Raw genomic sequence first — 26,678 nt, 5'->3', positions numbered from 1 at the left:
GGATAGGGAAAGGAGGGGGAGGAGTTTATTTTGTGTTGCTTAGTCAGACTTAATAACAATAATTTGTTTTATTTTTTCGCGCCAAAGCATTGCTTGGCAAGGGATATTTGATATTAAGGAATTTGCAAGCTTAGCTTGGCATGGGATATTTTGTTTATCTTTCATATCAAAATATGAAACTCATTCAGCAAATTTTTATTTTCTGGGATAGGGACAATTAATATCGCATAAATACACTTTTACATCTGGTGGACGTGATTTTTAACAATCGCTTGTACATATTTATCTATTTCAGATTCTTCGCTGGCTTCCTGATCCATTTGGTTGATAGTTTTACGCGCATACTGCTCAGGTATTTTATTACTATTACTTGGAGCTTTTCTAGGCGTGAATTTACTCCGTGTTTTACCAAAGCGGGACTCAGGATTTGGGGGCTCCCCAGCTTTCTTTTTGTTGCAATTCTGCACTACATGGCCAGGGATATTACAATGCCAGCATTTAATATTTTTACTCCTCCCATTAAAGGCTCCTATAACGCCCTCGATTTGATCCCAAGCAATAGGATCATCCTCATGATCTACCCAAGAGGGAACCTCGTCAGGTTCTTCGGTTAAGTTTTCCTTATACATTGCCGTGTTAGTGGGGATATTATCTTCGATAATGCTGATTATGGGTTGTTTTTTCGTTTCCGCAGAATTTTTAGGTAGGAACATTTCCATGGCTTGAGAATAGCAAGCCGAAAGGTTTTCCTTGCTAATATGGCCAGACCCATCCCAGTTAACGTATCTTTGTCCGAGATTAATAAGTTTATTTAAGTAAGCGTTGTAATCGTCCAAAAATTGCATACTTTCAACGTAATTGGCCATGTCCATGGCAAGGTTGGTATACAGCAGATTTTTGCTAACGTTAAGATAGAATTCTTTCCACTTCTTTTTAGGTATGAGGCCAGGATTCATGAGTTTGAACACCCTAAGTTTGTTTTCAAAATAGGTGTCAAGGGGTTGATTAGTCTCCTGTTTTAGGTTGTAGAAGTATTGAGAGGCTACTTCTGGATCCGAGAAAGGAGTGACCAGCCTCCTAATCATCAGGTAATAACTTAAAGCAGATAAGGCCTGATTTCTTTCAGGCGTAATTAAGTCTCCTAATCGTTCCCCTCTAGAGTCATAAATTCGCTGGTATAAAATATCCTTAAAAAGAATTGGGTCACAGATTCTGTATGTCTTTGCAACCCTCCACATATTAGAAAAGAAATTATCAAAGTCGGCCCTACCGTCCCACCTAGGGGCATCCCTCGCAAAATCGGAATCCCATTTTTGTCCCTTAATAAAGCATTCTTTAATAAAGTCATCGTCGGCGGCGCTAGTTGTTGCCGTTGCGGCTGTGCCTGTGTTTGGCGTATTTCTTGTAGAGGGTCTTGTTGCTACATTGGGTGCAGACCTTGTAGGTCTACGGAGGGGTTCTAACGACTTAATCCTATCAGGGATAAAGGGAATCCTTTCTAATAAGGTTTTTTCATATTCCGTTAGAGAAGTTTCTCTTACATTCATCCAATTGTCATTATCCGCCGGACCTATAAAGCCTACAATTGAATAGGCCATACAACCTGGGGCTGTCATCCTATCCTTGGCGACCCATTCGACCACGTTTATCTTTTGCTGAACCGATATCCGGTCATAAAAAGTGGCATTAATTGAATCATCACCTATGGTGTTAAAATGAGTCATGTTAAGACTTTCGTTTAACGTTTTTTCCGCAAACAATGGGCCAAGATTTCCGTCTGCTGGGAGTTTTGATACTCTACGTTTTAGGTCTAAGATGTCGGTGTCGGCTAATAATCTGCGATGTGATTCCGTGTCCTTAAACCCTGCCCATTTTGTTTCTATTTCGAGCTGCATAATCTCGGATTCTTGTTTTATTAAATCTCTATAATGTGACGAGTATTCGTTTAACTTAACATTTAACGCTTCCGATATGAGTTCTTTGATTTTTTCAGGGGAAAGCGGGTCAGCCTGCTGCTGCTGCTGCGAGGTACCAGGGACGGCCGGAGCCGGCGGAGGCGGCGGTTTGGTTTTATCATTATCCCCTTTCTTATCGGTCATGGTGCTGGAGTGTAGTGTTCGTTAACACTGATTTGTCTACCACGAAACTTTTTTAAGAACTTGGGAATATCCCTTTCTTCCTGTTTTAAGGAGAAAATATAGAAATGTGTGAAATTAAATACTAGTGTGAAAATAAAAGGCGGGTTCCTTTTTATCTTTATTTGGCAGTTTGCCACGAAATAATTATTAGAAATATTCTGTAACAAATTGTTACTGTAAACTGTTTCCGTGAATAAACTTAGTTATCAGGAAAATATTAATTTCACTTTGCAATCGAGGCTACTTTACAATTTAATTTTGTCTGTACGCTAATTATCTAAACCTTCCCCCCTCAAAAATCGAGTGGTAGACAAGACTGCGCCAAAATGACGTATGAGGGGATGTACAGACAGACTGGAATACGAGTATAGAGTAGCTTCGATACAATTAAATATCAATAATATAACAAGGTATTTCTAAAAAATACACATTTATTAAACAATTAAAACTGGTTAGAAATAGGCAGATTAATGGGATTATTATTATAGGATATATTTAATATGATATCAATTAAAGGCTTGGACGTCCTGTTTCTTAGTTAGGTAAGAAACGACGTACTTAAACACGTGGGAAATATAGATACCGCCAGCCTAGACTTATAGGCTTGTATCTAACCGAATGCAGACGGGAGGAAGCGTATTCACTCTTTGGCCTGCAACAATCAACTAGCCCTCAACACAGCAGGATGGAGTATAGTGGCGGTTACAAGTGGAGGTCTGACTCAGCCAGAGAAGTATAGGAATGTGAACAGGGATGGGGATACATAAACTTGGATGGTGAATACCACACCACTAAAGGAACTATAACCCATCCCCCTAATGAATCACTGTGCACGCCACAAACTGTGTCCGTCTGTTTGCAGGGATATAAAAGGATAATACAATGGCCAAGAAATTGGTGTACATCCCCAATGGTGATACATAAAATTCCCTCTTCTGTAGATTACAATCATGGTCGAAACGTTTTGACTCAACTTAATGAATCAACCAATCAAAATTTTTAAAAATGTCCCCAAATTTTTTAAGCTATCGAATAAGAAAATGTTATTAAAAACTTTGGGGACTAGTGTAATAAACAGCCCATTGTCCCCTGCATTCCTGGTCTGTATGTGCAGCTGAAAAAAGATGATTTTCTCTGCTGCCACTTGAGATAAACCGCGAATCATTTTCTTTAAGATTTTGGGGGCAAATTGCCATATAATCTACAATTAATTTGTCTATACAATCATCCAGATTATAGGTGGAAAATTTGACTTTGTCTTATCCCTTAAGATCCCTGATTTTAGGGTATTTTGGAGAAGTATGGTTCAGTTGAAGAATGTACGAAGGAATTATCCAGCCATGTTGGTAAGGTTTCTAGTAGTAACACTATTCTATAGGTGTATGTGTATGTACTTCTGTCCATCAAGTATTAGAACGTATGTTCTCGTTATTGTTCCTTTTTGTTGCACTAGCGGCTTCGCTCCTAGCCTCTAGGTTTTGCCCCCCAAGAGGTAATTAAAAAAAAAATTAGGGGGATCTTCATCATCAAAAATAATTGAGGGGAAATTTTATTATTTTTGGGGGGTTGGGGGTATCCCATGCCCCAAGAAAATAGCCTAAAACCACCACAGAACCAGTAGGTATATTCCCTGAAGATTAGAATCCGAACGGTTCAGTGGTTACCGAGATCTTAAGGGACAGACAGACGGACAGACAAACATCGTTCTACTTGTGTTATAGATTTTAATATATGTCTGCCTGTCCTTCTATCTGTAGGAAGATTACTGATCTTTCATTGGCTTTGATTTCATTAACTTGTGCTTTCACATGTAGTACCTTCTTGATCACTGATAACCGCGTCGCCCCTTTATTCTTGAAAAAAATCAAAAATGAGTTGGGAGTAGATCAGAGAGAGCGTGAGATGGGACACTGGGCTATTAATTACTCTAGTCCCCAAAGTTTTATAATAACGTTTTCTTATTTGTTGGCTCAACTACTTTGGGGACTTTAGTAAATTCTGATTGGTTGGATCATTAAATTGAGTGTTCAAACGTGTCAACCAATAACCAAGGGGTAATTTTTTGCATCATTATTGGAGATGTACATTACAATGTACATCAATTTATCGGCCATTGTCGAAACCTTACACCAAAAGAATAAATTGATAAAAGAAAATTCTGCAATGCATTATATTTAAAATTGATCGTATTAGGTTAGGTTATATTAGGTACTCAGAGCCCAGCAATGTTAGGACACCGCTGGAACAGGAAAAAAAATCATTTATCAGTGCTCATAAGGCACTTCGTTAGAAATTACCCATTTTTATGAAATAATAAAATTGTTTTTTTGTTCAGAATATCTATCAGATCCAGAGAAACGGCCAGGCTATGAAAAAGAAGGGGTAAGTTTGTCATCCGTGTTACTAGAAGCACACCAGTAATATCTTAGTACTAATGGCAGACTGTAGTAATTATTGAATGGTATTTAACAAAACAAAGTTATAGAAAAATAACACTAAACCTCCCCAATGTTAATTACTGATTTTACTATAAATAGAATACATATATATACAACCTTAAATAACAATGATGAAATTATTTCAATTGTAACTTTTTCTTTAGTTAAGATAGCATTTTACCTTTATCTCACAGAGATAAGGTGTTTTAAACTCAGTTTAAACAGTTTTTTTTTCACTGACTTAGTTTTTTGTTCAAAATATGAAAAAGTTATATTTTTTGATAGCATTTATGCTATTTTGTGACAATGCTATTGGTCAACAATGCAACACAACAATAGAAGGATTTACCATTGATGTTAACAATGATGAGGAAGTTCCCGGCATTCCATCAGCTGATATTTGCAGAGATCTGTGTCAGAAGAAATATGACTGTCAAGGGTTCACATGGACCTATGGTGATATCATTAACAACTGTTACATGTTCACAGATCTGAAGCGACTTCATGAATGCGATGAATGTGTATCGGGAACAGTACCCGATATGTTGTATGGTGGATGTGTTGGGGGCGCGAATGATTTTGTTGATTTAGCCGTAACAGAGACAGCAAAAGCGTGCTATGAGTTTTGCCTAGCAACAGAGGACTGTGATGCATACACGTGGTGGAATACAACTTCCTTGTTTGTAAACACATGTTTCCTGTACAGTTCTTGTGATGAACAACAATCATGTCATGGTGGATGTACTTCGGGTAAAATGAACTGTATATCAAATGGTCCTGATGTTTGCAACAATTATTGGTTTTTAGATGATGCAGGAAGAAGTATTGAAAATGAGGTCAATTGCTATGATAATAATCTTTGTACATGTGATTACACAGGCAGCAATGGTCAATCTCCAGACTGGCATGGACCCGGCAACTATCGCTTCTTTCCATTCAGCACAATGATGCCTGAGTCATCACCTGGAACCTGGCATTGTGGTACAGAGGCTCCTGGGTGGTTAAAGGGCCAACATCCAACTGTGGAAGGAGAGGAAGTTCGGATGGATGTTTGTTTTGATTATGGTCCTGTTCTAGGGGATTGCTACTACAAGTCTCATATTAATGTAACTTTGTGTCCAGGTAGAATTACAACAAAAGGGGGGGGTTTTTAATGCAACCATCTCGTAATCAGTGAGCAAATGGCACTTAGAATTCGAATTTCCATCTATAATTTTGCATGAGTAGTCCTTGGTAGGTCTATTTTCCCTAAATCGAACAAAAAGTTGGAAAAGTAACGGCTAACGGCTGGCGGCTCATCTGTTTTGCCATTTGTTTGATATCTATATTGCAAATTAGTCACGAAACCTCTCTCAACATAATACTCTTTTCTACTCCAAAACGCTATCAAACGGTTCTAGACGGTAGCTGTTGGTACTAGAAGTTTTAAAATTGGTTATTGCTATCATTTAACATGAATTTATTCAAAAATATGTTTTAAAAAGTTGATTCCTATGTAATTGATGATGGATTTACCCTGAAAATAGGCAAAAAACGGCTGAACGGCTGAGCCGCTAGCCGTTAAATTTCCAACTTTTTGTTCGATTTAGGGAAAATAGACCTACCAAGGATTACTCATGAAAAAGTTCAGATCGAAATTCGAATTCTAAGTGTCATTTGCTCACTGATTACGAGATGGTTGCATTAAAAACCCCTCCCTTATATATTTATGTCAAATGCAAATTTTCAACCATTTAACACTACAGACTTTTTCTATTTTAAGAAACACTTTAGCAAAAAGATTATAAAAGATTTTTTCTTCATTATACTAAATGTTCTCTCCCTTGTAGCATCACCAGACGACTTAACCCCACAATAAATTTGATTAAGAGGGTAGGGGGGGGGGGGGGGGGATTAGGGTCATACTCTGCATCTGTGCTTACCCTATCCTAAAGTTGGCTAAACTACTGATAATTAATTCAAACCCCCCAAAAAAACATTTTCATATAATTTTTAAAATATTGGGGGGGGGGGGTGTATTTGATTGGGGGCTTGAGGGGATATTATAAGATTAATTTGATGAATGAAATATGTTGTTACATTAAGGGGATTATTATGTTTACACTCTCGTGGATGCTCCCAGCTGTTATATGAAGTATTGTGGTGATTCTCTATAGAACAAAGACGACCATCACTATAACCATCCATTTCAAAACTGGCGGCATTTTAACAATATGATGTTTCAATGATTTTTACCGATGGCTGACATAAAATCTGTATGCAATTATTGAATTAAAGTGATATCCTTATTAAATATTATGAAAACTATAGAAATTAAATGGAAGTGCCACAATTTATCATCATCATCATCAAGTGTCATGTGGAAGGTTATATAAATAAAAAGGAAGGATGGGATTAGAAATAGGAAAGGAAACTCCTAAAAAAGGGAAGGATTTAGACGTATTTTTATGACGTCACACATGACACTTTCCATATATCTATTAATCATTATGTCTAATAATGTTGAGATAATTCAGATTGACAATACATCCATTACTAATAGTTTTCAAATATGTTGATCAATTTTATGCTTGTCTTAAAGAAAATAAAGGGGAGGTAGATTGTGCTAAAATTACGTAAAGGTGTGAGTTTTAAGGCTTAAAAACACTAGCAGAACGATAATATTCACAAAATATAAATATATTAAATTTTTTTGCAAATAGTTCTTTCAAATATGGAATACACATACTTAGTGAATATTATCGTTCTACTACTTTTTAAAGCCTTAAAATTTACACCTTTACGGAATTTTAGCACACCCTACCTTCTCCTTTGTTATATTTTATTTATTTTTAAAAACGAATGCATTAATTACAAATAAATCGGATCGTTTATTGTTATAAAACATTTTTATTAAGACAATAAAATAATTAAAATATATTTTGTGCTGTTAATTTAATCAACAATTATAAAACAAACTGTACATGTATTCTATTTTTTAATTGTTCAAGGAGTAAGTTCTGAGTTTAGAAGCAAAAATAGAAAAAAACGAGCTAAAAATAAATGTTTATTTGATTTATGTATGTAAAGCGGTTGCGCCCCTAGCATCTAAGCTAGGTCAGTCGATTCGAAAATGGTAGGGAGATGGCAAAAATTGCATAAATAGTACCTATATATAAATACTTTGATTTAGAATCAATAAATTAGCCTAAAACCATACCAGGACCAATAACTTCCCTAAAATTAATAACTCAAATTGGATTAGTGGTTTGTGAAATATTAATGAACAAACAGAGGTAATTAAACGAAAATATTGGCAATTTCACACAAAGTACCTTGTTGAGCATTGAACCCCCCCCCCTTCCTTTTTAAAATAAATTGAAAATTAGGAGAGAGGGTTAGTTTTGGAATTGTTTGTTTATTACCTCATGTTTGGTTAGGTTATATTGGATACTTGGTAGCCGAGCATGGTTAGGGCACCACAGGCATAGAACTCTAAGGGTTAGGGCCCCCAAAGAGGCTAGCCATAGAAAAAAAACCTTACCCTTATTTTGAATTTAGTTGAGTGTAGAAGAAAAGCGAGATGTAAAGAATCTGCTGGGAACCAGTTATCATGATAAAGAATTTCTAAAAAAGGTAAATCGGGAATATTCCTCCAGGTGGTCTCTGTACAGGTAAAAATGAAAAAAAAAATTTTAAGTTACAGGTCAACTTTAAAAAAAAATATGCATTTTTTTTAATGTTATTCACATATTTGAAGAAAAAACATCAATATTTTGTTTCATAAGCTGACCTCTAACTCTTAAAAAAAAATTTTTTTTTCATTTTTACCTGTACAGAGAACACCTGGAGGCCTGCAGCTCCGGAAACTAGAGGTCTATCCAACAAATCTTAAACTTTGTGAAATTCATCATATAAGAATGATTTTATCTTTAATAACCTATTCTCTCAGTCCAAAGATAAAGCCTAGGCACCAGGTTTACGCAAATGTATCAAAACTCCCCCCCCCCCCCCTTGATGAATAATGTAAATAATTAAAATTACTCATACCGTTAAATAATAGATGGAAAACAAAACTTAAAATAAAATTAGTGGCTTTCATTAAGACAATCAAAAGATAAACACAGCTAAATATTAAAATTCATAATTAGGTAAACAAAACTGTTAATAGAGAAGACGTAAAAGATGTTTCTGAAGAAGGATTTCAATTCTTGGTTGGCAGGTAAGTGATAATTATAGAGTAGCTTCTCAACAACAGTGGGTCTGTCAGTCAGTACTTCATACTGATTCTGTCACAGTGAATTTGGAAAGAAAAATAGAGTTGAAATCATGTAAATGACTATACAGCCTATTTACTGCAAATATTTTTGTAGCGAAGCTACTCTATAATTAACTATGTCTATTCGTCCATTTCGCTATTGGGATAATGTGATATAAGTAAAAAGCGTATATTTATTCTTAATGTACAATTATTTTTTTGTTTTATAAAAATCAACTATATTAAAGATTAAGAATAGTTTTGTTAGTTCTGAGAGGCCAAATACACTTGGTAGCTCATATAAATGGTATTAATTTTATGATTTTTATTTTATTAATAGCAGGAAGTTGTCTACAATACTAAATATGATTTTTTAGTATGGCTCGGAACCGGTTCTAATCCAGCGGATATTGATCAGTTTCGATGCCACACCGAAAATAACAATTCATTAATATATAATATTTCTAGAGCTGAGTTTTGGAGACTTCAACAGCCGCTCTATGTAAAAGGTAATTTTGATTTTAATAACATAAATGTACAGAGAGTAACTAAGTAAAGAGGAGATATATATTATATATAGTCTAGGAGCTAGTACAGCAGTATCTGATCCTATAGATAGTCTTGACAGAGAGTAACTAAGTAAAGAGGAGATAAATACTATATATATACTCTAGGAGCTAGTACAGCAGTATCTGATCCTATAGATAGTCTTGACAGAGAGTAACTAAGTAAAGAGGAGATATATATTATATATATACTCTAGGAGCTAGCATAGCAGTATCTGATCCTATAGATAGTCTTGACAGAGAGTAACTAAGTAAAGAGGAGATAAATACTATATATATAGTCTAGGAGCTAGTACAGCAGTATCTGATCATACAGATAGTCTAGACAGAGAGTAACTAAGTAAAGAGGAGATAAATACTATATATATACTCTAGGAGCTAGTACAGCAGTATCTGATCCTATAGATAGTCTTGACAGAGAGTAACTAAGTAAAGAGGAGATAAATACTATATATATACTCTAGGAGCTAGTACAGCAGTATCTGATCATACAGATAGTCTTGACAGAGAGTAACTAAGTAAAGAGGAGATAAATACTATATATATACTCTAGGAGCTAGTACAGCAGTATCTGATCCTATAGATAGTCTTGACAGAGAGTAACTAAGTAAAGAGGAGATAAATATTATATATATACTCTAGGAGCTAGCATAGCAGTATCTGATCCTATAGATAGTCTTGACAGAGAGTAACTAAGTAAAGAGGAGATAAATACTATATATATACTCTAGGAGCTAGCATAGCAGTATCTGATCCTATAGATAGTCTTGACAGAGAGTAACTAAGTAAAGAGGAGATAAATATTATATATACTCTAGGAGCTAGTACAGCAGTATCTGATCCTATAGATAGTCTTGACAGAGAGTAACTAAGTAAAGAGGAGATATATATTATATATACTCTAGGAGCTAGCATAGCAGTATCTGATCCTATAGATAGTCTTGACAGAGAGTAACTAAGTAAAGAGGAGATAAATACTATATATATACTCTAGGAGCTAGTACAGCAGTATCTGATCATACAGATAGTCTTGACAGAGAGTAACTAAGTAAAGAGGAGATATATATTATATATAGTCTAGGAGCTAGTACAGCAGTATCTGATCCTATAGATAGTCTTGACAGAGAGTAACTAAGTAAAGAGGAGATAAATACTATATATATACTCTAGGAGCTAGTACAGCAGTATCTGATCCTATAGATAGTCTTGACAGAGAGTAACTAAGTAAAGAGGAGATATATATTATATATATACTCTAGGAGCTAGCATAGCAGTATCTGATCCTATAGATAGTCTTGACAGAGAGTAACTAAGTAAAGAGGAGATAAATACTATATATATAGTCTAGGAGCTAGTACAGCAGTATCTGATCATACAGATAGTCTAGACAGAGAGTAACTAAGTAAAGAGGAGATAAATACTATATATATACTCTAGGAGCTAGTACAGCAGTATCTGATCCTATAGATAGTCTTGACAGAGAGTAACTAAGTAAAGAGGAGATAAATACTATATATATACTCTAGGAGCTAGTACAGCAGTATCTGATCATACAGATAGTCTTGACAGAGAGTAACTAAGTAAAGAGGAGATAAATACTATATATATACTCTAGGAGCTAGTACAGCAGTATCTGATCCTATAGATAGTCTTGACAGAGAGTAACTAAGTAAAGAGGAGATAAATATTATATATATACTCTAGGAGCTAGCATAGCAGTATCTGATCCTATAGATAGTCTTGACAGAGAGTAACTAAGTAAAGAGGAGATAAATACTATATATATACTCTAGGAGCTAGCATAGCAGTATCTGATCCTATAGATAGTCTTGACAGAGAGTAACTAAGTAAAGAGGAGATAAATATTATATATACTCTAGGAGCTAGTACAGCAGTATCTGATCCTATAGATAGTCTTGACAGAGAGTAACTAAGTAAAGAGGAGATATATATTATATACAATCTAGGAGCTGGCACAGCAGTATCTGATCATACAGATAGTCTAGACAGAGAGTAACTAAGTAAAGAGGAGATATATATTATATATACTCTAGGAGCTAGCACAGCAGTATCTGATCCTACAGATAGTCTTGACAGAGAGTAACTAAGTAAAGAGGAGATATATATTATATATAGTCTAGGAGCTAGTACAGCAGTATCTGATCATACAGATAGTCTTGACAGAGAGTAACTAAGTAAAGAGGAGATATATATTATATATACTCTAGGAGCTAGCATAGCAGTATCTGATCCTATAGATAGTCTTGACAGAGAGTAACTAAGTAAAGAGGAGATAAATACTATATATATACTCTAGGAGCTAGTACAGCAGTATCTGATCATACAGATAGTCTTGACAGAGAGTAACTAAGTAAAGAGGAGATAAATACTATATATAGTCTAGGAGCTAGTACAGCAGTATCTGATCATACAGATAGTCTTGACAGAGAGTAACTAAGTAAAGAGGAGATATATATCATATATACTCTAGGAGCTAGCACAGCAGTATCTGATCATACAGATAGTCTTGACAGAGAGTAACTAAGTAAAGAGGAGATATATATTATATATACTCTAGGAGCTAGCATAGCAGTATCTGATCCTATAGATAGTCTTGACAGAAAGTAACTAAGTAAAGAGGAGATATATATTATATATAGTCTAGGAGCTAGTACAGCAGTATCTGATCATACAGATAGTCTAGACAGAGAGTAACTAAGTAAAGAGGAGATATATATTATATATACTCTAGGAGCTAGTACAGCAGTATCTGATCATACAGATAGTCTTGACAGAGAGTAACTAAGTAAAGAGGAGATATATATTATATATACTCTAGGAGCTAGCATAGCAGTATCTGATCCTATAGATAGTCTTGACAGAGAGTAACTAAGTAAAGAGGAGATATATATTATATATATACTCTAGGAGCTAGTACAGCAGTATCTGATCATACAGATAGTCTTGACAGAGAGTAACTAAGTAAAGAGGAGATATATATTATATATACTCTAGGAGCTAGCATAGCAGTATCTGATCCTATAGATAGTCTTGACAGAGAGTAACTAAGTAAAGAGGAGATATATATTATATATAGTCTAGGAGCTAGCACAGCAGTATCTGATCATACAGATAGTCTTGACAGAGAGTAACTAAGTATAGAGGAGATATATATTATATATACTCTAGGAGCTAGCACAGCAGTATCTGATCATACAGATAGTCCTGCCAGTGAGCAAGAAAGTGAAGAAGAGAAGAAAGCGGAAGAAATTGAGAAAAGTACAAAATTGTGGTTTATAAGAAAAATTAACAAAATGAAGGATAATTTGTAAACCGCAGCTAAACCCAAAAGGGCAAGGATTGGATAATGGATGTTGATCTAATTTCTCACTCAACCCTCTTTTGTTAATTTTTAATGGGGGGAAAAGTTTGGGGAATATTTTATGATCTATTCTTTTTTGCACTATCAATAATTCTCCACATGGGGAGGGGGGGGGGGGGGGGAAGTGTTATCCATGAGCAAGAATAGTTATTTATCACATCGTCTTATAGACAGACTTCAGCCAATACTAAAATAAAAAATTATAAGAGAAAACCAGTTTTGTTCAGTCTATCAAAACTGGTATTAATTTTATGATTTTTATATTCGTGGAAAATACAGATGTTTTCAAAGTCACATTGAAAAAGCTAATAATCCGTTTTATTTGATGATTTCTATCGTTAGCAATCAAACACTTTATTAAAGTCTAAAGAACATCAAATAGCCTAGCAACTTAATGAGTGTTGGATCAAATTACAGCATTTGACGAATATATAGATGTTAATTATGAATGTTCAATTGAAATATATTTTGGTACTAAAGTGCAAACAAATTGTTTAATGATTCTATGCTTTGCTACTTTTGGATGTTGTCATTCTTGTTCTTGTAAACATTTTAGTGTATAAAGGGGGGGGGGGAGGTTGATGCAACCATCTTGTAATCAGTGAGCAAATGGCACTTAGAATTCGAATTTCGATCTAAACTTTTGCATGAATAATAATCCTTGATAGGTCTATTTTCCTGAAATCGAACAAAAATGTGAAAAAGTAACAGCTCAGCCGTTTAGCCGTTTTTTGGCTATTTTTAGGGCAAATCTGTCATAAATTACGTAGGAATCAACTTTTTGAAACATATCTTTGCTTTAAATCATGTGAAATGATACAAAAACAACATTTTCAGATTTATAGTACCAGGAACTACCGGCTAGAACCGTTTGAAAACATTTTGGAGCAGAAAATAGTAATTTGTGGAGATAGGTTTCGTGATGATTTGCATTGAAAATAGCCCAAAAAATAGCTAAACTGCTGTACCGCCAGCTGTTAGCCGTTATTTTTTCAACTTTATGTTCGATTTAGGGAAAATAGACCTACCAAGGATTACTCATGCAGAATTTTAGATCGAAATTCGAATTCTAAGTGCCATTTATACATTGATTACGAGATGGTTGCATTAAACCCCCCCCCCCCTTTTAATTACCCTCCATGAGTAAACACTCATGGAAACAAAACTTACAAGAGGTCTGTAAGTTTGTATGTTTACTAAAGGATCTCGCTAACCGCTGGACCAACATGTTACATATACATATATATACAGTGCAGCTTCTCCAACGTTCTGGAAAGGTTTCTAACTATATTTGGAGAAGATATCTCCACCCTCCAAAGAGTAAACGCCCCTAGAAAAATATATCCCCCTAAATTTTTTATAATTTTAAATTTAAACCAAATATTTATCCCATCCCTTCTCTTAAGTGCCCCTAGAGGTCTCTAGGGGCGTAGCCAATAGTATATGAACAAAGAATTAACGCAGAAATTTATTTTTTTAGGAAGCAAATGCTAGGTAGTTAAAATACATGAAAAAAAATAAGAAACACACATAATATTAAGTACATAGTATCATAATAAATAATGCATATATGAAAAAAACTAGAATATATAACATACAGAAAGTTGATAAATATCAATAAGAAAAAAATTATTTATGAATATCTTTCTTGTAAAAATGTATAAAAAAGACCACCAGATCTTTGTATTCTTCTTTAAGTGAGCATAAAATAATCCATTGACTTATACTTTATGGCAAATATATATATTATTATTTTATTTTGTCTTTTTTCAAAATATAACTTAAATACTAAAATAAGTTTAAAAGGTTTAAAATCTTACATCTAAATAGAAGAAAACAATTTGTAAGAATATAAAATAAATATATTTTTGAAACGTATAAATAATAATCTATATTAAAAATATAATGATATCATGATTGTTATAAGAAATAATAATAATCTCATTACTGATTAATTTAATAATTTAATAATGTAGAATTAAACACGTGAAGTGAAAGTGTGTACCTGACATTTAAAGTAAAAAATAGCGCAGATGCCGCGTCGAGTACAAAGAGATGCGACCCTGGTAAAATCAATCAATCAATCATTCTTTGTATATTCTTACAAATTAAGTTCTAATTGCGATTAATTTTGCGGAAGCTCCTTAAGCAGTTAAATAAAAATTACTAAACAAAATACACTTAAATTTTTTCATCAAATATTTAAAACTTTTGTTAAAAATAAGTAAATGTTATAAAAGTTTTAAACATAAAATAATTTTTTTAAAGTGTAAAATTAAAAGCTACTGACAAAAATTTATAAATATTACAATTAAAATAGATGGATTGCACAAAAAATATTGTTTTAAGTTAAATTATTGATTTATGAGAATATCAAAGTAAGCAAAAAAGTAATATCTATAGTAAGTACAATTATATTAAGTTTATCAAATATCAAAAATTACCAAACAGCTTTATTAAGAGTATAAAAAAATTTTTCATTAGCAAAAGAAGAAAAATGCAAATATATTTCAAAAGTCTTTTTTCCACAAAATTTAAATATGGATTTTTAAAATAAAAATGGAAAATTTTAATTTGGCAGGTTGTTAGAACAATTTAGAAGGTAACTTTTTATACAAATGGCTGGAGTAAAAAGTAGGGTTGGGCCGGATATCCGGTGTGGCCGGATATCCGGCCATTTTTAATATCCGGCCGGATACCGGATATTGAAACTATCCGGCCGGATATCCGGCTCTATAATTTTTTATACTTTACACCAAAAATCTCTGCTTTTTAAAATCTTAAATGGCTATAATTTTCTTATTATTGAAGCTAGAAGAACATTTTTTCTGAATAAGTTTAACTTTATGTAAATTTATATAAGATTTCTGAAGAAATTTTTTTCACTACTTTAATATCTGGTAATTTGGCCGGTTATCCGGCCGGATATCCGGTAATTTGGCCGGATAACCGGATATTTGCCGGATATCCGGCGTTGGCCGGATATCCAGCCGGTTACCGGATATCCGGCATTTGAAATCAGCCGGATATCCGGTATCCGGTATCCGGCCAAAAAAGTATCCGGCCCAACCCTAGTAAAAAGTACTAAGGATTTTTTAAACGGTACATTTGGGTGGCAACTATCAATTGGCAAAGTGATTTTGGTTAAGAAATTGTACAATTTTGGCAATGGCAATGGAACACCTGGCAATAGTAATACTTTAAGTAATTTTAGATCTTTTTTAGATTATACAAAAAAGCTTTCTTTCTATTTTTAATAAAAAGTGATGTAGTTACATGCAGATAAAAATAAAGTAAAACAGACACACGTGATTTTAGAATGAAATGACAAGATATAATTATGACTTAATATTAAGATATACAAGTTGGGAGCAAAAAATTAAATTTTACTACGTAGAACAAAAATTCAAGGTTCTACGCAGTGAAACTTAGTTCCCTGCTCCTTTCTTGAAAAAATATAATTATTTTTACAATTAATTTTACATCATCTCATCATCTACTGACTATGCATAAGTTATCAAGAAATAATGATTATATCTAAAGGGTTTAATTGAAGCAGACCAAACGAATGCCAAATTAATTTCTAAAAGATTATAAAAAGATAAAAAAAAAAACAACCTTAATGTTTATCAAAAGGATTGACTGGTCTAATAGTAAAAAAAAATCGGGAAATATTTTAGTATTCCCATCTTGTGGCGGCGTCGGAATTAACGGATTCCGCCGAGAAGCCGCCGTTCTTCTGGGAGACAATGTATTGGCCGCCAGCGGTCTTTATGCACATTCTAAACAAAAATATTTAAGTTGTTAAATGATTTAGTAAATGTCTATTATTATCATACAAATAAAAAAAAGCTTTCTGATCTGTGTTTCATTTTAATATTTGGCCAAAATTATTATTAAAAATACGAAGCTCTAAAATTACACAGTAAAACAAACGAACATTAACACTTTTAAAAAATAGCAAGATGTTCATGTGTCGACTGTCGAAGTGTTATGATGTATGTTGGTCTGTCTGTATAAAATTTAGCGTTACAAACCTTGTTAGTTTACTTTGCAATATTTTAGCTAATATAATACCTTGTTGTCCTAGGAATCATTATTTCATAAATCACGTAATTGGAAATAGGATAATTGTATAAAAAAATGTTGTCAAAAAAGTAAAAAAAAATCCGCATGTTCTAAAAGAACATTCTGAATCGATTATAGAGTTGCTAAGCTTTCTATATCGTAAAAAACTGTTACAGGAATCATAATGCCACGTTTGAAATTGAAAGAACAATTTTAACATCGAAAAGAGCTACCCATTACGTGTGTACGTCCAAACCTGAATAATAGAAAAGCTTCGCTTTGAACTTGTACTGACCTTGTTGGTTCTCTTAGTTCCAGATAGAATCCCTTGGGAGTATCAGAGTCACAGAAAATACCTCCGTCCCTAGCCACCCAGTATTTATCATTCTGGCCTACAATTAAAATATACTTATATTTACAATTTGTCATAACTGCATTTTCTCCGCCCCTAGAGGCTTCAAGCGTTAAGTAAAATCTTTTTTTTTTCAATCAATGTTATGATTATTAAGAGGATATCTAATAAATTAACCTTTAGTGATTCCAGAACCATGGTTATTTACTTATATTGTTATCGTGACTTTATAGCATTAGATAACCAACCTTTTGATTGTTCAACCTTATTCTGAAAGTTTTGACTATGTATGCTAATATCTAAGCTTAAATACATAGTTTCAATCAGTGTCACCTGCCTCCCATAAAAGTAAAAATATCGACTGACGTTCAAAAAAAACAGATGACCATAAAACTGACAAACATTAGGTACTCTTTTGAAATTCATGTTTTAAGTTCAAAAATGTGTTCCTCATTATGCGCCTAAGCATTCTGGAAAGACATGCTTACAGAAAATAATTATATTTTTTGGGTAATAAAATAACAAGATGTTTGTTTGTCTCTGACTGTACCGAAAGATTTCGCTAACCGCTAAACCGTTATGGTTCTCCTTTAAGGGGTAGCTATAATTAAAAATTATCCAATACAACTCCCCTCTTCTTAAGAGCGAGGTATCACATAGCGATTTGAGAAAAGTTTATCTTGATATCATAGCAAATAAAATTATCTTGCAAGCCTAAAATAGTAAATCAAATAGCAAAAACTAAGATTTTAAATTTGCGTCACCCTTCCAACATTTTGTATGACCGCGTACGACCGCGAGAAATTGCATGTTATTAAACTCATAATTATTATCCCCTTTACCTTACAATCAAATTTGAGGGCAATTTTAAACCGGAATAATTTACCTTGAAATTGGTGGGAATCCCAAAATTACTAGGTATTACTGGCTTTTTGAAGTGGGGTATTTGAATGCTACCCCCTTCTCAAGTGCCCCTAGAGGCCTCTAGGGGGCGCATCAACTAGTACTTAAAATCATAACAACTGACGGATGAGTTCCACTATACGCTTACCTTTAAAGAATACAATTCCGAGGTCTCCTCTCTCGACCTGGATGGTCTCGTATGTGGCCTTGTTGCACTCCAGCTTGATGGTGCCGGTCCTGTAACCCACGAAGCCCTGGTCACATTTCAACACAAGAATTGGCCTGAAACAAAAAATGTGTATTGGGGCCTCGTTTTGTGAATAATGATGATTCTAATTATTTTTGTAAATATTCTTATACAATAGATAATAAATATTATGGTATCTAAACTATTCAAACTCATACAATGAATTATAACCCCCCCCTAACAAAAAGATTTTTTTACCGTAATTTCTGTTACGAGAATAGTTATGAATCTTATGATTTTTATTTTATTATTGATGAAAAATCGTCTATAATACGATGATATTCATGATTTTTCATTAAGGCTAAGAACCTATTCTGATCCAGCGAATCTGTTTTGAACCCATACAGGAAAATTATACACTGAATTATTTTAAAGAAGGCTAAAAAAATAAGCAAATTTCCATAAAACAAAGGTAATATGATTTCCATATTTTCCTGTTAAAAATTAATGAATAGAAAAATGAATTTGCTAATAAGGTAAACAGAAATCGGATGACGCCAGAGGAGGACTGGATTTTAGTAGAGATCTCGTAATCTCTTTTCCAATATGACTTTGAAACAGATTAATATCCGCTGGATCAGACCAGATTCTCAGTCATAGTGAAAAATCATGTATCGTATCCTATTGTAGACAACTTCCAATAAAAATTATATGAAAATAAAAATAAAACCTACCATGTCTAATAGCCCGGAAAAATATCTTTATTAATGAATTTCTAACTCATTTTTTTTTTATAAACTAGCAATTACGGGATTGCCACATTAATAATGTCCCCTTTAATAAATAATATGCCCAGTAAAATAAACTAAACAAATCATTAGAAATAAATAATATTAATGATTCTATTTTTTAGAAGATTTATAAAACTACGCATTAAAAATGATAAAACTATATTTCTACATTTGAGTTTAATTCTTAAGAGTTAAACATAGATATAGGATAAAATTAGAGGGTAGAGATAAAAACAAATTAAAGGACAAACGAACATTTACATATGCATAGTGCCAGAAAACCTATTATTTATTATATTATCCCTATAGATCCCTGCAAATGAAAGCTTTCTTTAAAAGTGTAAAGCAAAGAAATCTTAAAAGACGATTATTCAGGGTTTAGCAGCCGCCTGTAAGCCTCAGGGAAATCGACCTTTTACAAATTAAAAAAAAACTGGTAGTCTAAACCTAATCCAAATATGGCAAACCCTCTTTAAAAATATCAAAACATTCAAACGGGTATAAAGTAGACTGTGCACTAACGAGAGCAAGTGATTTTAATCACCTTCAAGCAGTAAATTTGAATATCTATTTGGCGAAGTTTTTTCATATGACGTTATTAAAGATAATCTCAGTATAATCGCCAAATATTCAAATTCGCTGATGGAAGGTGCTTAAAATCTTGCTCTAATTCGTGCTTAGTCCCCTTTCGAGGCTTAATCGCGGCTGCCGAGTACTGAGATTATTCTTGTACTTTCTATAAAAAAAAATAATATATTTCTCAATTATCCCAGCTTATCTAGTGTCATATAAAAATAGTAAAATGTCCTTCATGAATTGTAGATTATTGTTAGAGGTTTAAGTTAGACACTGCTGGTTTTAGTAGAGTTGGGACATGTTTATAACATTAAAATCTAAAAAAATTTCAAGTGTCCGTAGCAAATAAAAGGTCAACTTAATTTGAAAATAACAAGGTTGTCTTAAATGATTCAAATTTGTGTAATTTAGCGAGAAAAAGCAAAAAAATTGGCGGGATATACCGGTTTTCGGACGGCAGAGGCGGTTTTGCCGCCGTTTTCTTCACAGTTCTATATTATACCATATTAGAGCAACTGCAATACAAATTTATAGAGTTATACACCTATTTTAAAGTCTTAAAACTCTCCGCAAGCTACCTCCTCCTTTATATTAATATAAAATATAAATATTTGATCATACCACAAATGGATGTAGTATATATGTGGATATTATGACAGGAGACAAATAGTCGTTAATTTTGGTTGCAATTTCCACTTGCTTTTATTGGTTGGGCCGTTTATACAGTAGAAAGGGAAACGAATGGGGTAAAGGAGGGGGATGTGGGAGATCGGTATTTTATCCCGCTACAAAGTTCACTTTATTATATAACATTCAAATCGGGTGTAAAATCCAGTATTCCAGTATCCACAATGCTAAGTTTTAAATTGGTAGGATAATTAACCGACTAACCTGTTGACTAGATAGAAATAAAATCTTGCATTCTCCTCAATGTTGTCCATGTTGGCAAACAAGTGTCCAGATTTCTTTGTACCAACATACTGACCTACAAATATTATGCAAGTTAGACAAGAAGAATGATCATTAACGCACCGGCGACTATGTCTCAACAAGTAGCACATCCGCTTGTCGTCGGGGAGGTGATAGACTTAGAGTAGGGGTAATGCCTTTTCCGATAAACTGGTGCAATTTATTACAATGCACAGTTTGGACTTCTCAAACAAAGAGGTCGTGCAATCAAAGAGATGCTTGTCCGTTGGATTTTACTTAACCAAATATCCACCAGCGGGTGTTAGAGTATTGAATCCCATAACAAGCGGGTGATGCCCTTCTGTTCTATAGATGATAACTTGAGAATCCCACCCCTATTAGGTAATAGTCCTTTAACAGCCAACCAAAGAAAACTTATGGTTAAAATATCATTTATAGTTAAATGAACGACAAAGAATGTTGTAAAGAAATCTAATCCGTCTTCCAGAGAGAGAGAGAGAGAGGGGACAATGGTCTGTTTATTACACTAGTCCCCAAAGTTGTAATAACGTTTTAATTCTTATATAAGTTAATTTAACAACTTTGGGGACTTCCATCGAATTTAGATTGGTTTGTTCATAAAGTTGAGTGTCCAAACGTTTCAACCACTAATATATATCTACAGAAGGTATAATTTTGTGTATCATCATTGGGTGGAGATGTACATGAAATTATCGGCCTTTGTCTTATCCCTTTAGATCCCTGGTCACTTACCATTGCTGGCCTTGAAGCTGACTGCTCCATCCTGGTGCCACATGATCTGGAAGAGTGCCTCCTTGGACTTCTTGCTGGCGGAGGCCTGGACACCTCCTCCGGGCTGCAGGGTGAAGTATTTGTCCTGCAGAAAAAATGGGGTCATTATAGCTAGCCGATAGTTTACTATATTGAGATAGAACCTCCAAAAAGCAGAGACCCTTTTTAGTTTTTTTGCAACTAAAAAAAGTAAAAAAGTTAGCAATTCATGATTATGTCGCACGAACAAAAAAGTGTTACATAACTAACTTGCTATGAAAAAAAAATTATTATAAAATCAATCTGTCTAGCGCAAAATGAATAAAACGTATCAGTAATTAAAGACTTACAAATGTTATTGAAGATTTTATGTAATATGTAATATTTTCAGTAGGGATGGCATTTTCTTGATATAAACATCTTAGATCCAAAGTATAACTAGGCACCTACCTCCAGAGTCCATTGTCCTGATGTATCAGTTGCCAAAGTTAGATATGTTTGTATTTAAGCTAAATATTAATAAAAAAATACCTAGTCTAGATATAAATATTATCTACTTAAAACCAATACATACAGTATGACCCTCGAAAAAGTATATTTTAGCATCTGCAGCCCGTATTTCTCAATTAATTATTAAAAAAACGTATAGGTATGTCCTTGTTCTCTATAGATATCCACATAAGTAGATATAAATTTATTTTTTTTACCTTCATTAACATCGGAGATTTTTAGAGCTAAAGTTTTGAAAAAGTAACTAAGAAAAAGAATTTTTTTTGTTTCTCATAATTATTGGATGGTTATATTATGTTTTTCTGGCAACTGAATAATGATACACAAAGAAAAACAAGTTAACTAATCATTTATTTTTATTACACCAAAAAATATTAATTTTTAATGGCAAAAAATACTACTAAATGAATTGATTATTTGTAAATTTTAGGTTATTTATTTACCCTTATTTATAGGATTAAAGGATTAATTATGACAGTTGCTCCGCCCCCTTTTCTGACATCTTAATCATTTAATAGGGGGTTGATTAATATTATGCTTTTAATACTAAAAATTAAAAAATCATTATGTTAAAAATTTTATTTTCTTTATAACTTTTTTGTTATTTAAGTTAGGTTTATGAAACAAAAACAATTTTCCTGTTTTATTCATAAAGATTTGTTTGGTTTTTTTAATCTAAAACAATACTGCCTAATAAGTAAGCTTTTCAAAATATCATTAGACTAAAAAGACTCAAAAAATATGTGTAAAAAAATGCTTTTTTCTCAAAACCTAAATTTTTTATTTCGTTTTTGTATAAAGTTTCTGCTAATAACAAAAATAAAAGGTGTTCTACCTTAATTTTGCTAAAAAGGTCGTTTCATGTTAAAGGTTAATTTTTCCTCAGTCAATTTTTCAAAACTTTAGCTCTAAAAATCTCCGGTTTTAATGGAGGTAAAAAAATATTTTTATATCTACTTATGTGGAAATATATATAGAGAACAAGGACATATACATTTTATGATAATTCATTGAGAAATAAGGGCTGCAGATGCTAAAAAATACTTTTTCGAGGGTCATACTGTATAACTAGGTACCTACCTCCATTGTCCTTATGTACCAGTTGCCAGAGCTGTGTTCATATTCCAACTGAAACATCTCTGTATTCTCCACCTCCTCCTGGTTGGCTGTTACATCAACTCCCTATAATTCAAAATAACAGTCATAGGCAATTATTTTTGGCGGCAAAATAGTTTTCAGGTAAATATGATTAAGTAATATTAATGTTTTTTAGACCTTAACAAGGCATTTGATAATGGTAGAACAATAAAGAATGTCTAGTTGATCAATTACAATATAGGATTAAATCATATGTGTCTAAATATAGACAAAAATCTCCGTCGGCCACAAATTGTTACTGGACGAATTGTCTGATTAAAAATCTATGGTAATAAATATAAATCTATTCTGTGGCAGAGATCTTAGGGATAAGACAATGGCCGATAAACTGATGTACATCCCCAATGATACACAAAAATATTCCTTCTGTAGATTACAATTGAAAGGTTTGAACACACAACATACTTAACCAACCAATCAAAAGTCGCCAAAGTTGTTAAGCTAACGAATTAGAAAACATTGTAAAACTTTGGGGACTAGTGTAATAAACAGCCCATTGTCACCTCTAACTCTAATTCTAACCTGCTTAACCGACACATATCTGGTATTTGCAGCAGAGATGAAACTTGCTTGGGGTAGAGAATCCTCCAGGGAGAACAACTCATCTTTTGTCACAACGTTTGATCTAAAATAATAAAAATCCTTATGATAAAGTAACAGGATGTATGTATGTTTGTTGGGATCTCGCTAACCGCTGTACCGATATGTTTCTCCTTTACAGGGTATCTTCTCATAGGTCCTGGGAAGGTTTATAACTATTTGGGGGAAGTGGAACACCACCCTCAAAAGAAAAAAAAATTTACCCTCCCAAATTTTTTTATTTTTAAAAAAAATTCAACGCCTCTTCTTAAATTCTCCCCCTCTCACATTTATCTTGGATCTCAAACAGCTGAACCGATTAAGTTCTCCATTTCAAAGAAACTCTACATAGGTCTTTGAATGGTTTTATTTAGGCTATTTTATTCTTAAGGTTTAAGTCGTGGGCGCAGCCGCTAGTGATATATAAATCAGACAAAAGGTCCATATTTGTAGACATTACGTATAGATAAATATACAATCCAGTAAACAATAAAAGAATTTTTGCATTTCATTGTAATGTAATTTACTGTAAGTTTAGTTGTACAAACAAAATAGGTCATATTGATTCTATGCAGTTTAAAAAGTACAGAAAATGTATTTTTCAATACTTATTCCATATCAACGTCTTGAGAAGCACCTGTTAATTTGCCGGGCATTTACCCCTTTTTTATTTATGTTTTCAATATAGTAGAAGGAAGTTCTACTTAGACTTTAAGTTCCCCTCAAAGGGCTAATTTTACTTTAATTTGTGACTAAAGGATAAAAATAAGCAGACAACCAATTCTTCAAAAATAGCAATGACAGAGGCGAGTGTAGAAGGGAAAATTAAGGGGGTTAATCCCCCTCGATAATATTTTAAGATTGGTGTCTAATTCGAGTGCACACCCCCCCCTGGCAAAACCCTGTGCACACAATTGAGCAGTGAGCTAGAATTTTTGGATAAAACAACCTACCGACTCTTTAGGCCATTGAAAAGCATCTAAAATATTTTTAACACAAGTAGGTAACAACGTAGATTTGACAGAAAATTCAACCTAGAACCGTTTTTACAAGTTATGCGGCCTTTAAACTAAGATAATAACACTATAATCCTGTGTAGGACCCAACCCAACCCCTCCTTCCCTTCCTAAAATCAGACGCAAAAGTCTGTACCTGGTTTTCAAAACTGCTCTGGAGCCAATAGGAGAGAGATATAGACCCTCCTGGTCACGCAGGGCAATATATCCACCATGGTATTCACAGGCAAACAGGCAGTCCTGAAAAGTAAAATAGCACGTCATTTCAATTTCTTTATATTTGTTTCTAGTTTATCTGTTGAAGAAAATTAGGGGACAGTGAGGTTTTTCTCAGAGAAAAGAGGGACAATTGGCTGTTTATTACACTAGTCCCCAAAGTTTTATAAAAACGTTTGATTATTCGTTGGCTTATCAACTTTGGGAACTTTGAATTTTGAATTATTGCGTCAATAAGTTCAACCTCTAATTTAATCTACAGAAGTGGTTAGTTTATGTATCATCATTCGGGATGTACATCATTTTATTGGCCATTGTCTTATCTCTTTAGATCCCTGTTGCTATTAGCTTAAAAACAAATCTCTCTATTGTAAAGAAGGTGTATCAACTTTTTTTTTTTATAGCTAGCCGGTTCTTTTAGTAAGTAGTAGATGTAAAATTTTTCATAGAATTCAGATATGCAATCGGTTTTTTTGTAGACCTCTTATTTTTAAAGTAATTTAAGTTTAAAAAAAAAAGATTAAGTCGATTTTAAGGTACTAAAACGCAACAAAAAAAAGGAAGAAAATGTCCATTATGTACAAAAATAGTAAGATCTTTAATTTGACACCTTCCTTTTTAATTTTTGTCAGGTAATTATTAAAAAAATTGATTTTTTTAAACCCACGAGAATAAAAACTTTGAACTTAATTTTATCATTTCATAGGTAAAAAAATATGGGTTAATATATACCTTTAGAATCAGAAAAATATTACGAATCCATTGTAAGCAAAATTGAAAAAAAGTAAAAAAATAAAAAATAAACAAATGGCCAATTATATTTTTTGTTCAGGCAACACTATCGTCTTCCCTTTTTTACCCCATCTTTACCCCCTCTTTACCTCCTTCCCATTTTTGTACTCAATTCAAGAATTAAGACGTTGCCTGTATAATATATGATATTTTCATATAATTCCTTTTATTGTAGTTTATATACTATATTGTAAACTTTTTATTTCAATTTTGCTTACAATGGATTCGTAATATTTTTCTGATTCTAAAGGTATATATTAACCCATATTTTTTAACCTGTGAAATGATAAAATTAAGATCAGTTTTTATTCTCGTGGGTTTAAAAAAATCGATTTTTTTCAATAATTACCTGACAGAATTGAAAAAGTAAGGTGTCAAATTAAAGATCTTACTATTTTTGTTCATAATGGCCATTTTCTTTCTTTTTTTTGTTGCATTTTAGTACCTTAAAATCAATTTAATTTTTTTTTTAAAAAACTTAAATTACTTTAAAAAATAAGAGGTCTACAAAAAAACCGATTGCATATCTGAATTCTATGAAAAATTTTACATCTACTACTTACTAAAAGAACCGGCTAGCTATAAAAAAAAAAGTTGATACAGCTTCTTTGTAAATATTTTAATAATTTTCTTCAGCAATATGTTATTTCAACAAAAAGAAACTCAAAACAAAAATATATCAACAAAGAGGGAAGTCATTTTCTAGTAAATCCCGTAAAGGTGTATGTTATAAGGCCTAAAAATAGTAGTAGAACGATAAGGTGCTCTATATAGTGGTATTCCCTATTGAATAGAACAATAGGGAAATTTTTTTTTTTTTGATAACCGTACCTGGAATATCTATTATAAGAAATTTCTATCAAACGCTTTGTTTGGCTCAAACTGACAAAAATTAAAAAAATATATAATTATAATAATAATGTTTTCTATAGGTACAAGGTAAAGGTTAAGAACAATCTATACCATTAAATAAAGGAAGAAGCCATTCTTTACAGGTTGTACGAGCAGTGAACATTAAAATGAAACTTTAACAAATCATTAATACAATGACTTAGTGAAACAAACCAA

At 33.0% G+C, this 26,678-nt stretch overlaps 3 protein-coding genes and 1 long non-coding RNA gene across 7 annotated transcripts in view; 2 read left to right on the top strand and 2 right to left on the bottom strand.

Annotated features, from left to right (window-relative positions):
- LOC145330842 (outer dynein arm-docking complex subunit 4-like) overlaps positions 1-13,279 on the top strand; it is a 39,464-nt gene extending 26,185 nt beyond the window's left edge. The window contains exons 10-15 of the mRNA XM_080175505.1: positions 3,424-3,484; positions 4,474-4,520; positions 8,117-8,191; positions 8,707-8,777; positions 9,282-9,322; positions 12,569-13,279. Coding sequence (XP_080031631.1) covers positions 3,424-3,484; positions 4,474-4,520; positions 8,117-8,191; positions 8,707-8,777; positions 9,282-9,322; positions 12,569-12,711 — 438 coding nt within the window. The 3' untranslated portion in view covers positions 12,712-13,279. The remainder of the gene's footprint in view (positions 1-3,423; positions 3,485-4,473; positions 4,521-8,116; positions 8,192-8,706; positions 8,778-9,281; positions 9,323-12,568) is intronic.
- Positions 4,760-7,495, top strand: LOC145330191 (uncharacterized). Its single transcript, XM_080174790.1, has 2 exons — positions 4,760-5,698; positions 6,662-7,495. Exons 1-2 carry the CDS (start codon positions 4,837-4,839, stop codon positions 6,730-6,732), a joined length of 933 nt encoding a protein of 310 aa, XP_080030916.1. The 5' UTR covers positions 4,760-4,836; the 3' UTR covers positions 6,733-7,495.
- A 937-nt stretch (positions 13,280-14,216) lies between the features above and the next one.
- On the bottom strand, positions 14,217-15,383 carry LOC145330200 (uncharacterized). Its single transcript, XR_013883315.1, has 2 exons — positions 14,867-15,383; positions 14,217-14,583 (listed from the first exon to the last, which is right to left on the bottom strand). It is a non-coding gene; the product is annotated as an uncharacterized LOC145330200 (long non-coding RNA).
- A 618-nt stretch (positions 15,384-16,001) lies between these two features.
- Positions 16,002-26,678, bottom strand: part of sn (fascin domain-containing protein singed) — a 76,787-nt gene continuing 66,110 nt past the window's right edge. For all 4 annotated transcript variants that reach the window (XM_080174803.1, XM_080174805.1, XM_080174804.1 and 1 more), the window contains 8 exons: positions 24,739-24,842; positions 23,530-23,632; positions 22,930-23,031; positions 21,322-21,445; positions 20,530-20,623; positions 18,233-18,366; positions 17,125-17,221; positions 16,002-16,543 (listed from right to left, as the gene is read on the bottom strand). In XM_080174803.1, coding sequence (XP_080030929.1) covers positions 16,438-16,543; positions 17,125-17,221; positions 18,233-18,366; positions 20,530-20,623; positions 21,322-21,445; positions 22,930-23,031; positions 23,530-23,632; positions 24,739-24,842 — 864 coding nt within the window. In that variant the 3' untranslated portion in view covers positions 16,002-16,437. The remainder of the gene's footprint in view (positions 16,544-17,124; positions 17,222-18,232; positions 18,367-20,529; positions 20,624-21,321; positions 21,446-22,929; positions 23,032-23,529; positions 23,633-24,738; positions 24,843-26,678) is intronic.

The sequence above is a fragment of the Acartia tonsa genome, chromosome 10 (assembly GCF_053477335.1).
Source record: "Acartia tonsa isolate MP-2025a chromosome 10, ASM5347733v1, whole genome shotgun sequence".
Lineage (NCBI taxonomy): Eukaryota > Metazoa > Arthropoda > Copepoda > Calanoida > Acartiidae > Acartia > Acartia tonsa.
Note: the sequence above shows the minus strand (reverse complement) of the source record. Positions and strands in the feature narration are given on the sequence as shown.